The sequence below is a fragment of the Glycine soja genome, chromosome 8, assembly GCF_004193775.1.
Source record: "Glycine soja cultivar W05 chromosome 8, ASM419377v2, whole genome shotgun sequence".
In the NCBI taxonomy this organism is placed as follows: domain Eukaryota; kingdom Viridiplantae; phylum Streptophyta; class Magnoliopsida; order Fabales; family Fabaceae; genus Glycine; species Glycine soja.
The window spans coordinates 44,030,913-44,051,623 of NC_041009.1; the positions used below are offsets into that span (position 1 = coordinate 44,030,913).

The following is a 20,711-nucleotide window of genomic DNA, read 5'->3' on the forward strand; positions in this document are numbered from 1 at the left end:
TTATGTTGAGATAAAAAAAATGTTGTTTTTTATGATGAAAAAATATTATTAAATACTTCATGTCATTTAAAAAATAAGTTTTTCATGGAAAATGAAATGCTGTTAATATATATTTTTTTAATAATGGATTTAATTTTTTTCGTATAATAGGAGAGATTATATTTGTGAATGAAGTGCAAAAAAAATTGCAAAAATTACGAGATTTAACTAAAATAAAGGACTAAAGGTAAAGAGTATAAATGAAATAGGAGAGAGACATTAATCACTAAGGGTAGTGAGAAAAATATAAATAAAAATTAATAATTCAAATAAATAATTATCTACTATGTTTCACAAAAGTAAATAAAAGTTATTTGGTAGCTAATATACATTAGAAATTAATGTAATTCATTATAAGTTTTAAATGACAGATTGCCTCATCATCATATTTTAATTTAGTTGGTAGATAGAAAAATATTTAACGACTAAATATATTTAAAAAGGTTGTTTGAATTATAAATCAAATTGTACGAATGTCACAGATGTTTTAATATCAAAATTTTATACATAATATGAATTAGTACGCACAATTATAAATCATTAATTAAATTATGCATAATATGAATTGATGTAAAAAAGTATAATTTTGGTATAAAAAAATATTTTTTTGTCATAATTTTATTAAAATTCTAAATTAAATAGTGTATAATACTAATTGATATAAAAAAGATATATTTTGTCAAAATGGATTGTTTGGGGCTAAAGGGAAGGAACATTTGTTTGAACTCTTTTGCACAATCTAACTAATAAAAGAAGAGTAAGATATTTATTTTGACACTGAAAATGAGTGGTAACAAATTGATTTTAAAAATATAAAAATTTAATTTAGTTCTTGCGTAAAAAAAATATCAAATTAATTTTATGGATAATTTAATAATAAATTAATCCCTAATTTTATAATTTAATAGCAGATCAATCTTTAAAAATTATTATTATTAAATTAGGTCCTGAACGTTATTAGTTAATAATAAAAAAGTTTATCAATTTGTCATAGTTTTTACAAGATTAAATTTGATCTTTCCATTTTAAGTGGCCAATTTGTCATTGGCTCTAATTTTTAGGGATCAAAACTTACCTATAAAAGAATGACTGTTGCTTCCCAAGTTACGTCCTACACTCTTTCAAGAATATCTTTTGACCTAATTGGTCATTCCGAAAATCAAAAGGGAGAACAATATTTTCATCAGCCAGCCCAAGTGCGAAAAACCAATCTGATTATACAGTTGCTCAAATAGAAAGAGACTTAAACTAGGAATACACAGTTAAAATCTAGAAACAGAGGCTGACACGGGCCAAATCACATAAACTAAACCTTAAAAAATAAAGCCAAAGAAATCTCCGGTTTAAAATAGTTAGGTGCCAAACAAACGATAAACATAACCAACACACAAAAAGGAATCATTACTTCATATGACCAAGCAAACGTAAAAACAAAATTTTAAAAAGGCCTTTAACTTTAGGACTTACATAGGAAAGGGCCGCGCAAAACGCAGGCCCACACTCACAAATTATGATGTAGGCTCTGCCACTTGGGCAGGCCTTAGAACAGCACCCTTCCAAAGTGCAATGAAAGTCACTGCTCTAGGCCATGGATCTTCTTGATCATCCATTGACCCCATCCAGGTATGTAATTTTAAATATTCTTTTATGCATCTATTTATAGCCCATCCTCCAAGTTATATTTCCTAGTTTTTCCGATGTGGGACACATTTAATAAGGCTTACGCGAGTAGCTTCAAGTGGATTTTTTTTCCTTCAAAAATACAAAAAAACACAACAAAAACAGAGGTTAATAGTTTTAAGGCTATGATTGAAGGAAATATAAACCAGAGGTTAAATGCTTCTTCCGAACTTGAATAATCATCAGCTAGACATGCTGAAACTGGTCATGGAAGCATAATTGAAAACGTTCACTTGCTCTTGTATCTTGTTAGTCTGTAATGGTTTAGTGTCTGTGTTTGTTTGTGTTTTGGACCCCTCAAACGGATGTTAAAAGCAAAGCTAGAAATCCTTGCTTCTCACAAAACACTGCTACCTTGGAACGTGCGCCAACTGAATGCAACGCGTACACAAACATAGCCTTAATGATACATATTTTGTGTATTCTTTTTGTGATTTGTATTGTACCTTAAAAGACAAAAGTTGTATGAAAAACATTAAGAATGAAGCTATTTCTCTAGCTTTTATATCTTGTATGTCAGCTGTGAGTTACTTCACCTGTGTCCACTGGCTCTGATAATGATTGAATGAGCGAGTTTTTTGAAAATTATTAAACTTTACAGAGTTTAAATCTGCAATTACAAGAACCCTTGTAATACATGAAAGATTGTTCATATACTGTACATCAGAAAGAAAGAAAAAGTGTCTAGCCTGAGAACCTTAAAATGAATCTAAAAGATTAAATGAAACTCATTTCAATCCTAGAAGGCAAGAAGAGTAAAGTCTAACAACATTTCAATCCCTAATTCACTGTCAAGAGGATAATGCTGCTCAACTAGAAAAAATTTATTTTGATATGAAATATGATATCAAACATCAACATAAATAATGAAACTTATATACACAACTAAAAATCTTTAAAGTAGGAAAAGGAAGGGATCGCAAGGACCCAGTTTGTGAGTGCTTCTTCAAAACTTGAATCATCATCAATAAATGTGTTGAAGGTGGTTGCAGAAAGAGAGTTGAAAACAAAGTGCTTCAGGGGATGATTTTTTTTTTATACATATATTCTGGGTATCCTTTTGTAATTTGTATTGATAAAAACCAAACATACAAAAACATATAGTAAGCCTTCTTGGTCGAACAACGTTATTTGTAAGTTTTATTACATTCATTTTAGCATCATGACCAAACCAAAATGAAGAAGCAACAAGTAGCAATTAAAGCATAGTTAAGAAATATTGTATTTCACTATTTTTTTTTCATAAGTCAGAAATGAGTTATTTCACCTATGAACACACTTTTAAAACAGGAATTCAAGAATAGTTATTGCAGGGTATGCTGAATGAATTTCAATCCCTTTAACGATGAGTTATTTTAATGGTACAAATCACACAGCTAGTGATGTTATTCTTTCAAATTTCCGTATACTTTATAATTTACACCATTTAAAAACAAAGATAATACAGAGTTAAGTTATATGTAGGTTTTTCCAGATTCATTTTAGCATCTTAAATCTGTTGCGAGACCAAATCAAAATGAAGCAGCAACAAGTAGCAAATAAAGCATCATTAAGAAAGATGCTATTTCACTTGCTTTTAATTTTTGCAAGCCAATGATGAGTTATTTCACTGGCAGTCAAAACATGGATTTAAGAACTATTACTTCAACCTATTTATTGATGAGTTTCAAACCCTTTTAATAAAGCAAGAAAAGTAGGTTTTAACTCTAACTCCACGGGCAAAAAAACTATAAGCACGGGGCTCTGATATGTGATTTAATTAGAATGAATAACACAAAACACATAACACATTGGATTAATTTCACAGCCAGTTTATTTTCCCAGTGAATAAACAACTTCTTCTACTCTTATGGTGTTATTCAAACAAACTACTACAAACTAAGAAAACAAGTTTAGCACCCTGAAAGGCAGTGTCTTCAATTATAGGCAAAATACCACTGCATGCTTCACGCTTAACAGTACACATGTTAGAGTTCTTTCATCTTACTGTATTTACATTTAATATCATTTGGTCTCAATCACTAAGTATCAATTTCAAGATAATAAGAGTCCTCTCTTATAATCTCATACTCACTAAGCACTTAAATTAAAATTGAAGGGGCCTGCACAAACACAGGCCTCGAAGTGCATTGTAAGGTACTTCCCTAGGTCATGGAACTTCGTGATCAAGCATTGATCCCGTACAGGTAAGTATGCCAAAATACATTGCACATCCACTTTTTTATGTCATCCTCCCTGGCTACTCTGACAAATCATTTCGATGTGGGATTTATTGAGCAGAGTGCTTCAAAAGTTACAGTAAAATGGTCTCCAATTGCTGTGTGCTTCGTCTAAACAGCTGCAAGAATAACCCTGTCATGACTAGTAAAGTTTTGTGTAATATGTATTCAACTTAACATGTCTTGTATTGACACAAGAAATTAAAGCAGAGTCCAGTTATATCCCATGAGTCTACCATATGGGAGACAAAGTTTGAAGCGGGAATTTTAGGACATAATGAAATCCACACTCATAATAGCAAAAGGAGGCAAAATTAACACTACATAACATAAAGCCAATTAAATACTACAGAAAATTATGCAGATTCCAACGGTGAATCTTAGTAATCTTTGAGCAATGTGCTGAACCTGGTTGCAGAAACATTCAAAAAGGGATGATTCTTAGTTAGGGTGTTTTTGCATCTTGTTTGGTTTTTAGTGATACAAATTACATAGTTCCTTGTCTAGTAAATGCTACGTAGGTCTGAATTACTGCATACTGGTTTACTAGGTAACCACAATGTTACCTAAAATCTATTAAACCATAAATAAGGATACCCAAATCAAAGAAGATATATAAAAAGTAATATCTTGTCTAAATTCCATGAAAAACATTTTAGAAAAGAGATGACGCTTTTTAGAATGATCAACCATGTGTTTAGAAGTGAAAATCTTGAACAAAAAAGTGGAAATCTTGTAACATTAAAAATTGTGTTCTGAGATAAGTGAAAAGCTAAGAGGAATGTGTGGGCATCAAGGCTTGTAATTTTGGTTAAATAGCTAAAAGAAAAGGTCCCCCAACATCCTACATCCTCTCCTCCAGCACCATGAGAATTCTATGGTTTTTTCCCTTTGGCTTCACCTCTTTTGTAAATAATTGAACTATCTTTGGGTGGGATGTGCCAGGCCCTTGCAGTAGTGCAAAACAAGAGCGACACTTGAGAGCCTCAGTAGCAAGCTACCGTAATAGACCCTCCCCTCAAAAAATAAATTTAATATCGTGTGAACCAATGGTCCACATATCAGATATTAAACTGATAAGAACAGATACTACACTTGATCTTAGCCAAAAGGCCGAGAAAGGTATGCTTTGTACATTGTAGGTATTCAAATTTTATACTGGGAGCTTCAGCTGCCTGACAAAGTTCTGACAAATGTGGGACTAATTCATCCCAACATCCTAGCCAAGAGCAACATGGTTAAAAATTTAGATCAGCAACATAAAAGTTCAAACCTGAGACTAATAAAAGTTCAAACACATTATAATCTTCCCGTTGATATTTTACTTGGATATGTTACTATTACCTACTATGTTGATTCTTCAGACTTTGCTAATCATCATGGATTATTAGAACTGATAGGACTGATTCCTGCATGGAAGAGGGTTATTTAAAATTCTACTAATAGAAGAACAAGATCTCTTGTATGTATTTCTTAGTGTTCAGATATGAATTTTTACACAGGTTGTGAATTAAAATTCATGCTAGTTATTTCTGAACAATCTCAGTCCCGGCACCTGAGCCCATCTTGTTGCTAAATAACACTAACGTTGACGAAAGAAAAGACAATGAAAACAACACAATTTTCTCAGTTTTCATTGCCTATTAGAAGGAAGAAAAAAAATCTGAGTTTTCAAAAGTTATGGATATATATTGACCCTCGTGCATGGGTCCATAGAAAAATTTAAAGGTGGTGTCAACTTCATAATGAGAGTTTTGCTGGATGTTTTGATTCCTTTTATTTTCAAATTTAAAGAAAAGTAGATTTTGCAAGAAAGTGTCGTATCGCAGGGTAGGGCAATTCATCTACTTGTTGGCATCCAGCAAAATCGGCTAAAGCTAGAGTGTTACTTTTGGGACTGATATTTGTGTCTATGTTTGTAACAACAAAAAGTTGGAATTTATATTGTTAGTCACTGTTTCTCTCATTTGTATATGCACATCCATTTCATGCTGTTTATCCTATTTTCTTTGGTTTTTGTCTTGAGTTTATATTTGGCAACAACTTCCCTATCTTGCTGTCAATATCAGGCTTGCTTACCTAGAACGATGGGACCTTGCTGGGTCAATATATTCATGTTCACTTGCTTCCATGTGTTGGAATCCAGAGAGAACAGAAAAATTTTCGTCTATGTTTAATTTCATCTACAACTTCCATACAAATCATACCAAGGAAAAGGGTACCTTTTCCATCCCAAAGATAAGGAAGTAAGGAACCAACAAAAATAGAAAAAAGGCCATACTGAAGAAAGACAAAAGAAACCCAGCATTTCTTAAATTGTGAGACAAGTAATAATATGTAATACTAGTATAGTAGTGGCCATGGGATGCACGATTATTTCATTATATTTTAATTATGTTTATTACATACATTTTTTAAGACTTGTGAAATATAAAATTATTTTATAGCAGTGTGTAACATTTTTTTTCTCATTAAATAATACACACTTCAATTATTATTGATTCTTTAATCCTAATTTATATCAATGCCTGTGACAATTGATTTTCCTATTTCTAATTATTTACTTTTCATATAAATTAATTTATATTGGTTGATATCTTTTATTTATTCAGTCACCTTCCTCACAATATTCCGACCTATCATTATTATTATTTAAATTTTTGCACATTTGATTGTTTCTTCAAATTACTACAATCTACTTTAACATAGACACAGAATCAATAACAAAAAACTAGCACACTAAGTTAGTTGAAGAGGTCAGCTCAGCTTTTCATGAAGCCTACCGCCACTTTGCCAGAGTAAATACAACAATTAAAATTTCAGAAAAATAAAGATAAAAACAAAACTTTAAGTTGCATTGATAGGGAGCCGCGCGAACGCAGGCTCCCCCTACCACAAATTATGACGTAGGCTCTGCCACTTGGGCAGACCTTAGGAAAGCACCCCTCCAAAGTGCAATGGAAGTCACTTCCCTAGGCCATAGACCTTCTTGATCATCCATTGACCCCGTCCAGGTAAGTATGTTACTCAATGCCATACACTTCACTTTTATAACTCGTGCGTCAGACCACTCTGACTCATCTTTTCGATGTGGGGCTAGCTCTGAGGGATTTGGCTTTCGAATTAATCCATGGTCTCTACTCTCAAGTTGCAATATGCTCCCTCCAAACTTGAATCATTATCAGCATGTGTTGTGCTGAATCTTGTTGCAGAACCATAACTGAAAACAAACAATAGTGGCTTTGAGAGGGGTTGACTACTGGTTTGGCATGTAGAACTCTCTTCATATATGCTCTTGTGTCTTCTTTGTTTTTAATGGTACAAGATTACACAGCAGGTGATGTTGCTCTTTCGGTTTTTGGATTGTACCTTTAAAAGCCAAAAATGATATGGAAAAGGTAGCAAACCTTCTTGCTGAACAGTGTAATATGTAAGTTTTTCTACATTGATTTTAGCATCTATGAATCAGTCAAGCCAAACCAAAATGAAGCAGCAACAAGTCCAAATGATAGCATCAATCTATTTCACAGGCTTTTGTTTCCTGTAAGTTAATTAGGAATGAGTTATTTCGCCAGCAGTTAGGTATGAACTACATAAATTCAATTGATTCTGTTGTTAAAATAACTGTTCCCTTGAACCGGGTGTTATGTGGGAATCATGTGCCCAATTTTTTAACTAAAATGTGATGCAAGGTTCTTGAATTGGATAGTGCAGGCTCCATTTTGATTTCATGCATAAAACTGGTATTTATTCTTGGGATTATTTCTACAATCTAGGAAGCTTACTACAAAGTTTACCCTATTGAGGTATTACATTACATTGAAATACTGACAAAATATTGAATTAGTCAAGTTCCGCATTGAAGGAAATGATGCAGATTTCAGTTAATCACTTAAATCTATTTTGTTAGTTGTCAAACATAACAACACAGTGTGATAGCAACATTTGTTGAAGCTGAAGACTTTGTGTTGAATGAAATGTGAGTTTTGTGCATCAATACAATCAGCCTACATTTAGAGAAAAGAGTGAGGAAGAGATCATATAATTGTCTGCAAAGGCAGTTCTATAATATCTGCAGAGATCTTAATTTCATTTTAGATCAGGTTGTATTTTAATTTTTTCATAGTCTTCTTTTTTCACTATACAAGTTTATGTAAACTTGTTAAGCATATTCATTTAATAGCATTTGTGATCTATTACATTCCTTTTACTTAGTAGCAACTTGCAAGAGTTCTCTGAAAAATGTTATGCCACAAGGCCCAACCCTTACCATGCTAAAATTTTGAGGAAGTTAACTATAAAAGAGATTATGTTTCTTAAAATTAGTTATTCTAATTACACTAAATATTTAAAGAAGTTATTCTAGATACCCGAGATATCAAGTTTCTATAAAGATTTTGGATATCATTTTAATCTCTCGGTGTTTAAAATTAATAGAAATCAATATAGTCTCCTGCAAGGTACCCGCATTCAAACCTGAATCGTGTTGGAAATTTGTTGAACAACAATTACCATACACTAGGAAAGCTGCTTCAATATAGTCTTCTAATATATATTTGAACAATTTAATTTTTCAAGTGATGTAAAAATGAAGGCATCTTGTATATCTTTCAAGATTATTTATTTTACTGTTAATTTTAATTTAATTTTAGACAAATTATAATACTATCTATTAATAATATACTGATTAGATAAAGAATTTTTATTTTGTCATCTAATCACAAACTGATGTATGGTAAGTTTGTTAATTTTTACACTAATTACATTAAAAATTATACTAATGTGATTTTTGATTGATTGGTAGTATAAAATTTGAAAGTATATAAAAATTAAACTCTTAGATATTTTGTATGTTTTATTTTATGCACCTTATTATTATATAATTTGATAATTGAAATATGCTACTCAGAAATGATTTAATCTTCAAACGTTAACAGAACAAACGTCAGCTTCAATGCTCTTTGCCTTAGCTTAACATCAACATTCCTCTAGCATCTTAGTCAAATAAAAAAAAAATGGCCTCAACTTTGCCAAATATGAGGCTTTACTTCGACTTCCTCCAGCAGAACCATAAATTTCCCAATGACAATTTGCTGCATTTGTCAACAAGGAACAGAACTTTCTGCAACAATGCAAAATCTATGGCTGGAGGTGAAGCAAGCTTGCAGAGGTCAAAGCACCATCAGCAATTGCAACCAAAGATTAAAAGAGCCAGAAGCTTCACCATAAGGCAATTGAAGAGCAATGATTCACCATTTCTCTTTAGTCGTTCCTTCATCAGACATTAAATATAGTGACACTAACAAATGTTGACTTTCATTATACACTGATGTTGAAACAGTTTCTAGTAGCAAGGACTGTGCAACAAATGATCGACACAATGGAAAGGATTGTGGAGCATCCCTTGGTTTACAGTTACAATTCACCTTGCATAGTTGCAGGTGATGGTGAATACAGCAAGGCAAAGATTCCATAGGCAATAAATGAAGGCCACACCAATTCCTGGAAACCAAAGCAAGACAGGCACAAGCATAAACCAAAATAAAGTAAAACAAGGAAATAAATGAAAATAAGCATATCAATTACTGACATGAAACAAACGATAGGGTTTATCATAAATGAGAGATGCACTATTTAATTTATTTATTTTCTCACCCTTAACTTAATAATAACAAGAAGGATCACCAAAAGATGTGAAGTTACCTCTGAAATTCAAACTAAAATTGATGTTCTATTAAAAAATGTTTCCAATCAATGATAAAAACTCAATTACCTTTCAGCTTTTGAATCTATATGACCCTGTAACAAAGAAAAAATTGATGGTTTATTGTATAGTTTCATGAAAAGTTAGGAATAAAAAATGAACTAAAAAGAAGGTCTAACTTGAGTGGAACACAAAACTAGGCTAAAACGTTAATAGTTGTTTTGTAATCCATTAAAAAAAATTAATCACCAATATATATTTAAAAAGGAGGTAGCTAGATAAAAAGAATTAAAACACAGCATGAACTTACTCTTTTAGCTCAAGTGGAAAAAATAAAAAATTAAGCTTTTGATTGCTTCAGAAAATAAACCAAGTCCTTAAACTTTCACATTTCCATTCTATAATCCAATTTCAAGCAATTCAAATAACCTATGGGAACAAAATGAATCCTTCAGCAAATAAAAAGGAGGTAACTACATAATAGAACTAAAACACGTCTATTAGCTCTCAATTCCCATTTCTCAAGTAAAAAAAATGCAATAACCTATTAATTAGTTCAGGCTATGAACCAAAAATCCTAGAGAGATTGATTTCTATTCAATGATAATCCAAACAACCCAGGATTAAATCCAATCAAGTTGTCACCATAAGAAAAATGGGAAATTCAATTATTTGGAAAACAATGAAAAATTCAATGAAAGATAATTATTTTTTATAATTACGCAGTCATTGTGTAGAGCAGGTGAAGTTTAAGAAACCCTAGTGAGCTGTAGATCATAACAGCGGAAACAATGCAAAACAGGACCAATGATGATACCAAAGCCATATCATCTTCATTCTTGCATATTCTTCTTGCTACCTTCCAGACAAACATGAACCAACCAGCTATGATTTAGACAATTTAAAGAATCAAGAACCATACAGATCACTTAAATGATTAATATATCAAGCTGGATACAGTTTGTAGTAGGAACCTCATTTGAGACATGTTTTTAGAGTATAAACAACATTTGGGGAACAATGTTTAAATAGAAAGAATGGTATAAATAACAAAAAGAGACTTAATGAGCTTTACTGTGTGCCTTTTCTGGAGTTATCTATAACGGCAGACCAAATGTGACAAGTATAAGGTTTAATAACATCATAATGAAGACTTTCAATGTCAGTGTTAAGCAAATAAAATCTCGCTCAGATGTGCTTGAAGATTGTATAAGTTTGTGAAATAAGTAAATAGTTTATGCACTTTAAAGGATTTTTAGACTGCTATCCGTCACAATTTTTCATATATGATAAATTTGTTGACTTTTATCATGACTACCTTAAAAGTCATACTTACCATCATTTTTTATTGGTTGACAGTGTAAGAAAAATTATACTAACAGTGCATAGAAACTAGCCTGTTGTTACCTAAAATCTATTAAACCATAAATAAGGATACCCAAACCAAAGAATATATATAAAAAGTAATATCTTGTCTAAAATCCATGAAAAATATTTTAGAAAAGAGATGACGCTTTTTAGAATGATCAATCATGTCTTCATAAGTGAAAATCTTGAGCACAAAACAGTGGAAATCTTGGAACATAAAAAATTGTGTTCTGAAATAAGTGAAAAGCTTAGATGAATGTGTCAGCATCAAGGCTTGTAATTTTGGTTAAAAAGATAAAAGAAAAAGAAGCCAGCAAAGGTCCCCCAACATCCTACATCCTCTCCTCCAGCACCATGAGAATTCTACGGTTTTCCCTTTCGGTTCGCCTCTTTTGAAAATTATTGAACTATCTTTGGGTGGGATGTGCCAGGCCCTTGCAGTAGTGCAAAACAAGAGCGACACTTGAGAGCCTCAGTAGCAAGCTACCGTAATAGACCCTCCCCTCAAAAAATAAATTTAATATCGTGTGAACCAATGGTTCACATATCAGATATTAAACTGATAAGAACAGATACTACACTTGATCTTAGCCAAAAGGCCGAGAAAGGTATGCTTTGTACAATGTAAGTATTCAAATTTTATACTGGGAGCTTCAGCTGCCTGACAAAGTCCTGACAAATGTGGGACTAATTCATCCCAACATCCTAGCCAAGAGCAACATGGTTAAAAATTTAGATCAGCAACATAAAAGTTCAAACCTGAGACTAATAAAAGTTCAAACACATTATAATCTTCCCGTTGATATTTTACTTGGATATGTTACTATTACGTACTATGTTGATTCTTCTGACTTTGCTAATCATCATGGATTATTAGAACTGATAGGACTGATTCCTGCATGGAAGAGGGTTATTTAAAATTCTACTAATAGAAGAACAAGATCTCTTGTATGTATTTCTTAGTGTTCAGATATGAATTTTTACACAGGTTGTGAATTAAAATTCATGCTAGTTATTTCTGAAAAATGTCAGCCCGGCACCTGAGACCATCTTGTTGCTAAATAACACTAAGGTTGACGAAAGAAAAGACAATGAAAACAACACAATTTTCTCAGTTTTCATTGCCTATTAGAAGGAAGAAAAAAAAAGAGTTTTCATAAGTTATGGATATATATTGACCCTCGGGCATGGGTCCATAGAAAAATTTAAAACTGGTGTCAACTTCATGAGAGTTTTGCTGATGTTTTATTAAATAATGCACACATTTCATTTAAATTAATTTATATTGGCTGACATTTTTTATTTATTCAATCTCCTTCCTCTTAGTATTTTGACCTATCATTATGACTAATTTGTTTATATTTGATTGGTTTCTTTAAATTACTACAATCTTCTTTCAAATAGGAGAAAGAAAAACTAACAAATAGCACACCAAATTAGTGTAAGAGTAGCTTTTCCTGTAGCCTAGCTCCACTTTACCAGAAGGAATCAAATTAAGGAAGTTTCAGAAATCTAAATATGATAACAAAACTTGTAAGTTGCATTGATAGGGAGCCGCGCGAACGCAGGCTCCCACTACCACAAATTATGACGTAGGCTCTGCCACTTGGGCAGACCTTAGGAAAGCACCCCTCCGAGGTGCAATGGAAGTCACTTTCCTAGGCCATAGACCTTCTTGATCATCCATTGACCCCGCCCAGGTAAGTATGTTATTCAATGCCATACACTTCACTTTTATAACTCATTCGTCAGACCACTTTGACTCATATTTTCGATGTGGGGCTAGCTCTGAGGGATTTGGCTTTCTAATTAATCCATGGTCTCTACTCTCAAGTTGCAATATGCTCCTTCCAAACTTGAGTCATTATCAACATGTGTTGTGCTGAATCTTGTTGCAGAACCATAACTGAAAACAAACAATGCTGGCTTGAGAGGGGTTGACTACTGGTTTGGCATGTAGAACTCTCTTCATATATGCTCTTGTGTCTTCTTTGTTTTTAATGGTTCAAGATTACACAGCAGGTGATGTTGTTCTTTCAGTTTTTGGATTGTACCTTTAAAAGCCAAAAATGCTATGAAAAAGGTAGCAAACCTTCTTGCTGAACAGTGTAATATGTAAGTTTTTCTACATTGATTTTAGCATCTATGAATCAGTCAAGCCAAACCAAAATGAAGCAGCAACAAGTCCAAATGATAGCATCAATCTATTTCACAGGCTTTTGTTTCCTGTGTAAGTTAATTAGGAATGAGTTATTTCGCCAGCAGTTAGGTATGAACTACATGAATTCAATTGATTCTCTTGTTAAAATAACTGTTCCCTTGAACCGGGTGTTATGTGGGAATCATGTGTCCAATTTCTTAACTACAATGTGATGCAAGGTTCTTGAATTGGACAGTGCAGGGTCCATTTTGATTTCATGCATAAAGCTGGTATTTATTCTTGGGATTATTTCTACCATCTAGGAAGCTTACTACAAAGTTTACCCTATTGAGAAATTACATTACATTAAAATACTGACAAAATATTGAATTAGTCAGGTTCCGCATTGAAGGAAATGATGCAGATTTCAGTTAATCACTTAAATCTATTTTGTTAGTTGTCAAACATAACACACAGTGTGATAGCAACATTTGTTGAAGCTGAAGCCTTCGTGTTGAATGAAATGTGAGTTTTGTGCATCAATACAATTAGCCTACATTGAGAGAAAATAGTGAGGAAGAGATCATATAATTGTCTGCAAAGGCAGTTCTGTAGGAATAAAAAATGAACAAAAAAGAAGGCCTAACTTTAGTGGAACACAAAACTAAGCTAAAACGTTAACAGTTGTTTTGTAATCCATTAAAAAAAATGAATCACCATTATATATTTAAAAAGGAAGTAGCTAGATAAAAAAAATTAAAACACAGCATGAACTTACTCTTGTAGCTCAAGTGGAAAAAATAAAAAATTAAGCTTTTGATTGCTTCAGAAAATAAACCAAGTCCTTAAGCTTTCACATTTCCATTCTATAAACCAATTTCAAGCAATTCAAATAACCTATGTGAACAAAATGAATCCTTCGGCAAATAAAAAGGAGGTAACTACATAATAGAACTAAAACACGTCTATTAGCTCTCAATTCCCATTTCTCAAGTAAAAAAAAATGCAATAACCTATTAATTAGTTCAGGCTATGAACCAAAAATCCTTGAGAGAGATTGATTTCCATTCTATGATAATCCAAACAACCCAGGATTAAATCCAATCAAGTTGTCACCATAAGAAAAATGGGAAATTCAATTATTTGGAAAACAATGAAAAATTCAATGAAAGATAATTATTTTTTATAATTACGCAGTCATTGTGTAGAGCAGGTGAAGTTTAAGAAACCCTAGTGAGCTGTAGATCAAAACAGAGGAAACAACGCAAAACAGGACCAATGATGATACCAAAGCCATATCATCTTCATTCTTGCAGATTCTTCTTGCTACCTTCCAGACAAACATGAACCAACCAGTTGTGATTTAGACAATTTAAAGAATCAAGAACCATACAGATCACTTAAATGATTAATATATCAAGCTGGATACAGTTTGTAGTATGAACCTCATTTGAGACATGTTTTTAGAGTATAAACAACATTAGGGGAACCATGTTCAAATAGAAAGAATGATATAAATAACAAAATAGACTTAATGAGCTTTACTGTGTGCCTTTTCTGGAGCTATCGATAAGGCCAGACCAAATGTGACAAGTATAAGGTTTAATAACATCATACTGAAGACTTTCAATGTCAGTGTTAAGCAAATAAAATCTCGCTCGGATGTGCTTGAAGATTGTATAAGTTTGTCAAAGAAGTAAATAGTTTATGCACTGACAGTTTAAAGGATTTTTAGACTCCTGTCACAATTTTTCATATATGATAAATTTGTTGACTTTTATAATAATCATCATTTTGTTGACTTTTATAATAATCATCATTTTTAATTGGTTGACGGTGTAAGAAAAATTATACTAACAGTGCATAGAAACTAGCCTGTTGTCAAATATGCCGTGGACATTCTTTTGGCTCCTTTGGTACCTTTTGAAGAAGGTCTGGAGTAGATGCTAAAGGGAAGGAACATTTTTTTGGGTTTCTTTTGCAAAAATTAGGTGATAAAAGAATCTCAAATATTTGCTCATAGATTGGTGGGATGGGTAGTCCGTTTAACCCAATAGCCTGAGCAAACAACTTTAATGTGTATGGCAAAAAATCAGTAGCATTGCCAGCCAGCATTATCCCAAACCTTAGTTCCAGTCCAGAACATTGTGAAAATTTGGTGCAGCTTCCTGAAGCATAGGATAGTCACTCACTTTAATAGCCCGTACAATTTGCTACCAAAAATCCATGCAGGAACAAGCTCCATGCTTAAAGTGATGAAAGCGATGACGATCCCTTACCACAATTTCACGATCAAATGCTTTGGAGATTAACTTTACAACAGTGTGGCAATCATTACATATGCGCAAATTCTTCGTAACTCTGATTGGAGTTGGCAGAGAAATAGTGATAAGTCCAAAGGCAACTGCAAGTTTCTCACTGTGCCTGAAAAGTGCAGTTTCCTTCTCTTCTTCATCTATGTCTAGTGAAACCTCACTTGTAGTTAGTACATAGCTCTCAATCTTTAATTTTGCAGCCACTACATCTAACATGTGCTTAATATCATTTATTTCTTGGTGTGTCTTATCTCCAGCCAAGAATTCATGAACTGACCCATTTGCTTCAATCATGCTACAACCAGGTGTCTTTACCACCCGATGTTGTGCCATAACTCCCCTCTAATTTCAAGAACATTGCCCCAATGTCCTTTTGAAGTACACATGTTTGACAACAATACATGAAAACCATCATGGCCAGGCTGAAGCTGAATGAGTTTCCTTCCCAACATCTCCCCCATTTCATTGTCATGGTGGTTTCTACAAGCCCCGAGCAAAGCACCCCAAGTGGCAACATCAGGTGCCATTGGCATACTCTTAATCAGTTCCTCTGCTTCTTTAAGCAAACCTGCACATCCTAAAAGATCAACCATGCATCCATAATGCTTAATATTAGCCTCTATTTTGTGTTTGTGGATCATGGGATTAAAGTAGTGACGCAAACATGTTAAGTGACTGTTCTACCAAACCATTCATTGCCAACCCAAGAATGACAGCAATATTCCAGGTAGAAACTCCCTTTTTCCTCCAATGCATTTTCCACACACCCAAATTTCGTATACATATCTATAATTGTCGTGCTCAGAATAACATTAATCTGTAACTTATTTCTACTTATGTAAGCATGAATCTATTTTCCCAAGTCCAAAGAAGCCAGATGGGTGCAAGACGAGATGACACTCACTAAAGCAGTCTCGTCTGGTCTAACTCTTTGAAGCTGCATTTCTTGGAACAATGCCAAAGCCTCCAAGAAACATTCATGTTGAGCATAACCCGATATCATAGCACTCCAAGACACAACATCCTTCTCCGACATGGTTAGTGTCGTGCTTCATGCTTAGTCATATATCTACCGTTGCTGCATAAGTGCATGTTATGAAACTAAGGTTATTTGTCATCCTAAATTTATACATCTTCTAAAGTTAAGATTGATGTGCGAACTGCGAAGGATGGCAAATAAGTCAATAACCTTCATTTTTTAACTTGTTTTGGTATTATGGTTAGTAGGAACTGGGAAAGAAAATACAGAGAAAAGGAAATTTCAAGGAGAGATTTGTTTTTTTAGAAAATTATACTCATTCTTTCACTCCATTTTTTTCTCTATCACTTGTTACATTCATTACTGTTTCTCTCTACTTTTTTTACTAGACATGTTATTAAAGTAACATTGCTTTTTCCAAACATTAAAGTAGCAATATTATAATAAAAAAAAAAGAAGTAACAAAATTAAATAAAAACACATAATAAAATTAATGAATAAGTTTTGGTATGGTAATTTTTTTACAATTTCAACTAAATAGAAATGTACAATTCAATAATTTTTAATTTTTAAGATAATTATTATAAATCTCTAAAAAAGATAATTACTAAGTAAAATTATTTTATATTATATAGATTATGATCGAAAGATAACATAAAACTAATTGTATCAGTTGATTGCATAAATTTAAAATTGGATTGGCTCTATTCAGTCAAGATGATGGGTTGATGAGTTACTAATTGAACTGCATGAATCGGTATGAGCAACATAAAATATAAATATATGTATTAATTATACTATAAGGTTAATAATTAATCATAATAATTTGGTGGTAACTTGATTGACTAAATAAATTTTTGGTTTAATTTTTTAATGTACCATATTTTTTTGTATTTTTTTTAAAATAATTAATTTCAATTCAATTAATCTAATCAAACCAATTCACTAGTTCAACCGGATCAAGTTATCGGTTTAACCATAAAATAAGTCAGATCACATCAAATTAATTAATTATACCATTTTGATAAATAATTAGACTAACCAAATCGATCCAATTTTAAATGTATGATTGATTAAGGAGAGCACTTAAATTATTATAAAATTGTGGTAGCTGTTATTTTAATAAATTCTAGTAATTTTCTTTAATTCCTAATTGCATGGCCTATATTTTTTGCTTAAAAAAAAGCTTTATTTTTTTTTAATAAAAAGGTAATAATGCTACCAGCGTGTCAATTAGTATGACAATCACGACTCACCAGAGTACCAACGAAGACAAATTAAACAAATTGTATTTATTTGATAGTTTTTAATTAAGTTTTTCAACTAGTATTTATTTTTCATTATATATTTTTTATATTCTTCTATATTTTTATATGAACTAAATTAATAGTATAAATATGTTTTATATTATCATTTAATTATAAATGATTTTAATATATACTAAAATTCTGAGTTTTATAATAATTATATATATATATATATATATATATATATATATATATATATATATATATATAAAAAAAGTAATTTCTAATAAACTATACTTTACCACTCCGGTTGTATTGTACTGTGGGTGGCTCTTGAATCGGAGCAAGCGGTTGTATTCTTGTTTTCCTTTCATCTCTAGTTATGCTGATAATACAAAACACAAACTCACTTTCGAGAACTATGTTGGCGGCGATTCGGAGAATGACCACAATGCCAGAAGAAACTGCGCGCCTAACCAGATTCTCTCTTCACGCCCCAAAATACGTTTGTTACTTACTTTTTTTTCTCTCTTTACTCCCCTTGACCTTTCTTTTTTCAATATTTGTTCTTAAATTTTATTCCTTTTTTTCTAAAATCTACACATGTTTAGGTTGCAATTGATAGGGTTAATATCGTTTGAGCATGCCTTAAATTGATGGGGGGGGGGGGGGGGGATCAGGTTTATTGCAACTTAAATATTGGTTGATGGAACTGTGATTTCCTCGGTACATAATGGTTTCAAATTTGAATCTTTTTGTTGTTTCAGGTAGAGGTAGAATTTGGCAATGGTAGTGTGTTCAAGTTATCAGCTGAATTTCTCAGAATAAGTAGTCCTGCAGTTGATGGAAAGATTAGGTCAATTGGAGGTCAAAAGGTATTGTTACTTGCTGTAACATTTGGAATTGGAAATTTGGAATGTTTTTCAGCTTCACCATTAAAAAATTATTTGCTTTGATCAACCAGATACCAATTTATAGTTGAATTAGGATGGTTTTTTGTATAAGAACATGTAGAAGGGATTGAGACAGCTTGTAAAAATAGCTTTTGATGTGTCTCCTTGCTGTTTTCTTCAATAAGCTCTCTAGGACAACTTATAAAATAGTTTAATCCTATTTTCTCTTCGACTATAGAAACTTATACATAAGTGCTTTAATGATAGGCACTTAGGCTCTCTTTGGATAAACTTTCCCGTGAGTATTTATAGAAGAAGAAAAGTAATAAATAAGCAAAATAAATCAAACTCCTTTAATAAGTTAAAATCAACTTATGCATTTATGTATTTAGAAAAGTTTGACAAGAAAGTTTCTATAAAAGTTGAAGTGCATAATGTTGATTCTAACTTGTAGAAGTCTAACTCAATTTACCTACTTATTTTCTTTTCCTATGAGTGCTTATGGAGCTTCTTCAATAAGCACTTAAGTTATTTACCCAAATTAACCTAGTTCCAATGTCTTTTCTTCATTTTTGAGATTTTAAATTGAATTCTATTGATTCATTTCTAATGATACTTCTTTTAACAAATGACTTCCTTGAACCAGGTGATATCTGGGAGGCGCCATGTGGGAATCATGTCTGCAGAACCAGTAGGAAACTATGGGGTGAGGTATTACCACAAGCTTTGATATTACATCTAAAATTCAGTGTCAATATTTAATTGCCCATCTGAACTAGAATGTGATCCGTGATTGTTGAATCGGATGGTCCAGGCTCAATTTTGATGACTTGCATAAGACTGGTATTTATTCTTGGGATTATTTCTATCATCTAGGAAGCAACAAGTTTACCCTTATGAGAAATTACATTAAAACTTTGAAGAAATATGGGCTTAGTCGGGATCCACGTGGAAGGAAATGATGCAGACTTAAGTTAATCACCCAAATGTAATTTGAGATTTGGTGGCAGTTGTCAATTATCAACATGACACTCTGATAGCTTCATTTGTTGAAAGTGAAACCTGTAATGTTGAAGGTTTTGAATTAAATGACTGGTGAATTACGGGCACCAATACTATTTGAGAAGAGAGGGGGAATAGAGTAATGTTTTGCATCCTTTCTTTTTTCCTTTTTTTATGAGGAAAGGATAATTTAATTATCTGCAAAGGCAGTTCTGTATTTTCTGTAGAGCTTTTGACTCCATTTTGGATCATGTTGTATTTTAGTTATTATACATTTATACCGTGTCTTTCTTTTTCACAACTTTTCGTTAGCCAAATTCATGTACTATTAGAATTTGTAATCTTTTAAGTCCTTTTTACTTAGCTGCAAAGTGCTCTGAAAATGATAGGGCAAAACCTTTATTTCTTGGCTTTTGGTCATTCTGCCAAAACCCGTATAGTGTTCATTTTCTTTCAGCTATTAAAACTTGGATAATACACTTTACAATGCCCAATGAACATGATTGAGAGGAGAAAGCATCAGTTTCTTTTTTTTAAAAAAAATAGTTCTGCAGAAATAGTTTTTTTTTTTTATCTTCTATCAAGAAGCTAACACAAAAAAGGCAAATATTTCTACAAAATAAGTCGATTCAATCACACTAAACATAATTAGCTTTAAAGATACACGATTTGTTATACTGGTAGTATAAAGATTTTGAACATCAATTTAATCCCTTAATGTTTAAAATTAATATCAATTTAGTATTCTAATGTTTTGATCATTAAAAATAAAAATCTTCTAACCTATATTTGAATAATTTGATCCCTAAAAATGATGATTTAATTTACATTTATAAAAATTGAATTGGTGTAAATTTGTAAACAATCTTTGAGAATCTGGCAATGACACCCTGTATATCTTTCGACGACTAAATTGAAATTTGACTCGTAATGTTAATTTATTTTTATAAAAATATATATTATAATAATTTGATGTTTATTTATTTCTAAATATTCTTAAAGAGACTTATAGAAGATCAAAATTAAACTCAAGATACTTTATACTTTTGCTTTATTTCTCTTTTTTAAGTGTTTCATATATTTACGAGTTAGAAGAAATTAGAGGATGCTTATGGCCTTCTATCA

General features: G+C 32.0%; 2 protein-coding genes and 5 non-coding genes across 7 annotated transcripts; 1 reads left to right on the forward strand and 6 right to left on the reverse strand.

The window, feature by feature from the left end:
• Positions 1-1,510: 1,510 nt before the first annotated feature.
• On the reverse strand, positions 1,511-1,670 carry LOC114424794. Its single transcript, XR_003669094.1, has one exon. It is a non-coding gene; the product is annotated as a U1 spliceosomal RNA (small nuclear RNA).
• Positions 1,671-4,869: 3,199 nt separating this feature from the next.
• Positions 4,870-5,064, reverse strand: LOC114424834. Its single transcript, XR_003669129.1, has one exon. It is a non-coding gene; the product is annotated as a U2 spliceosomal RNA (small nuclear RNA).
• Positions 5,065-6,799: 1,735 nt separating this feature from the next.
• On the reverse strand, positions 6,800-6,960 carry LOC114424849. Its single transcript, XR_003669140.1, has one exon. It is a non-coding gene; the product is annotated as a U1 spliceosomal RNA (small nuclear RNA).
• Positions 6,961-11,427: 4,467 nt separating this feature from the next.
• LOC114424829 lies at positions 11,428-11,622 on the reverse strand. The gene has a single exon (XR_003669124.1). It is a non-coding gene; the product is annotated as a U2 spliceosomal RNA (small nuclear RNA).
• Positions 11,623-12,557: 935 nt separating this feature from the next.
• LOC114424771 lies at positions 12,558-12,718 on the reverse strand. The gene has a single exon (XR_003669072.1). It is a non-coding gene; the product is annotated as a U1 spliceosomal RNA (small nuclear RNA).
• A 2,558-nt stretch (positions 12,719-15,276) lies between these two features.
• On the reverse strand, positions 15,277-15,759 carry LOC114424216 (pentatricopeptide repeat-containing protein At3g62890-like). The gene is made up of 2 exons (XM_028391067.1): positions 15,430-15,759; positions 15,277-15,363 (listed from the first exon to the last, which is right to left on the reverse strand). Exons 1-2 carry the CDS (start codon positions 15,757-15,759, stop codon positions 15,277-15,279), a joined length of 417 nt encoding a protein of 138 aa, XP_028246868.1.
• A 2,240-nt stretch (positions 15,760-17,999) lies between these two features.
• Positions 18,000-19,897, forward strand: LOC114423433. The gene is made up of 4 exons (XM_028390194.1): positions 18,000-18,196; positions 18,459-18,566; positions 19,231-19,295; positions 19,399-19,897. Exons 1-4 carry the CDS (start codon positions 18,074-18,076, stop codon positions 19,544-19,546), a joined length of 444 nt encoding a protein of 147 aa, XP_028245995.1. The 5' UTR covers positions 18,000-18,073; the 3' UTR covers positions 19,547-19,897.
• The last annotated feature ends 814 nt before the right edge of the window (positions 19,898-20,711 follow it).

Bases quoted from the DNA above. Each gene is read 5' to 3' on its own strand.
- LOC114424216 (XM_028391067.1), bottom strand. From the start codon at position 15,759: ATGATTGAAGCAAATGGGTCAGTTCATGAATTCTTGGCTGGAGATAAG. The intron at 15,364-15,429 runs GTAAGGGATCGT...GATTTTTGGTAG, and splicing joins CATTTGATCGTGAAATTGTG to CAAATTGTACGGGCTATTAA.
- LOC114423433 (XM_028390194.1), top strand. From the start codon at position 18,074: ATGCTGATAATACAAAACACAAACTCACTTTCGAGAACTATGTTGGCG. The intron at 18,197-18,458 runs GTTTGTTACTTA...TTGTTGTTTCAG, and splicing joins CTCTTCACGCCCCAAAATAC to GTAGAGGTAGAATTTGGCAA. The intron at 19,296-19,398 runs GTATTACCACAA...CGGATGGTCCAG, and splicing joins GTAGGAAACTATGGGGTGAG to GCTCAATTTTGATGACTTGC.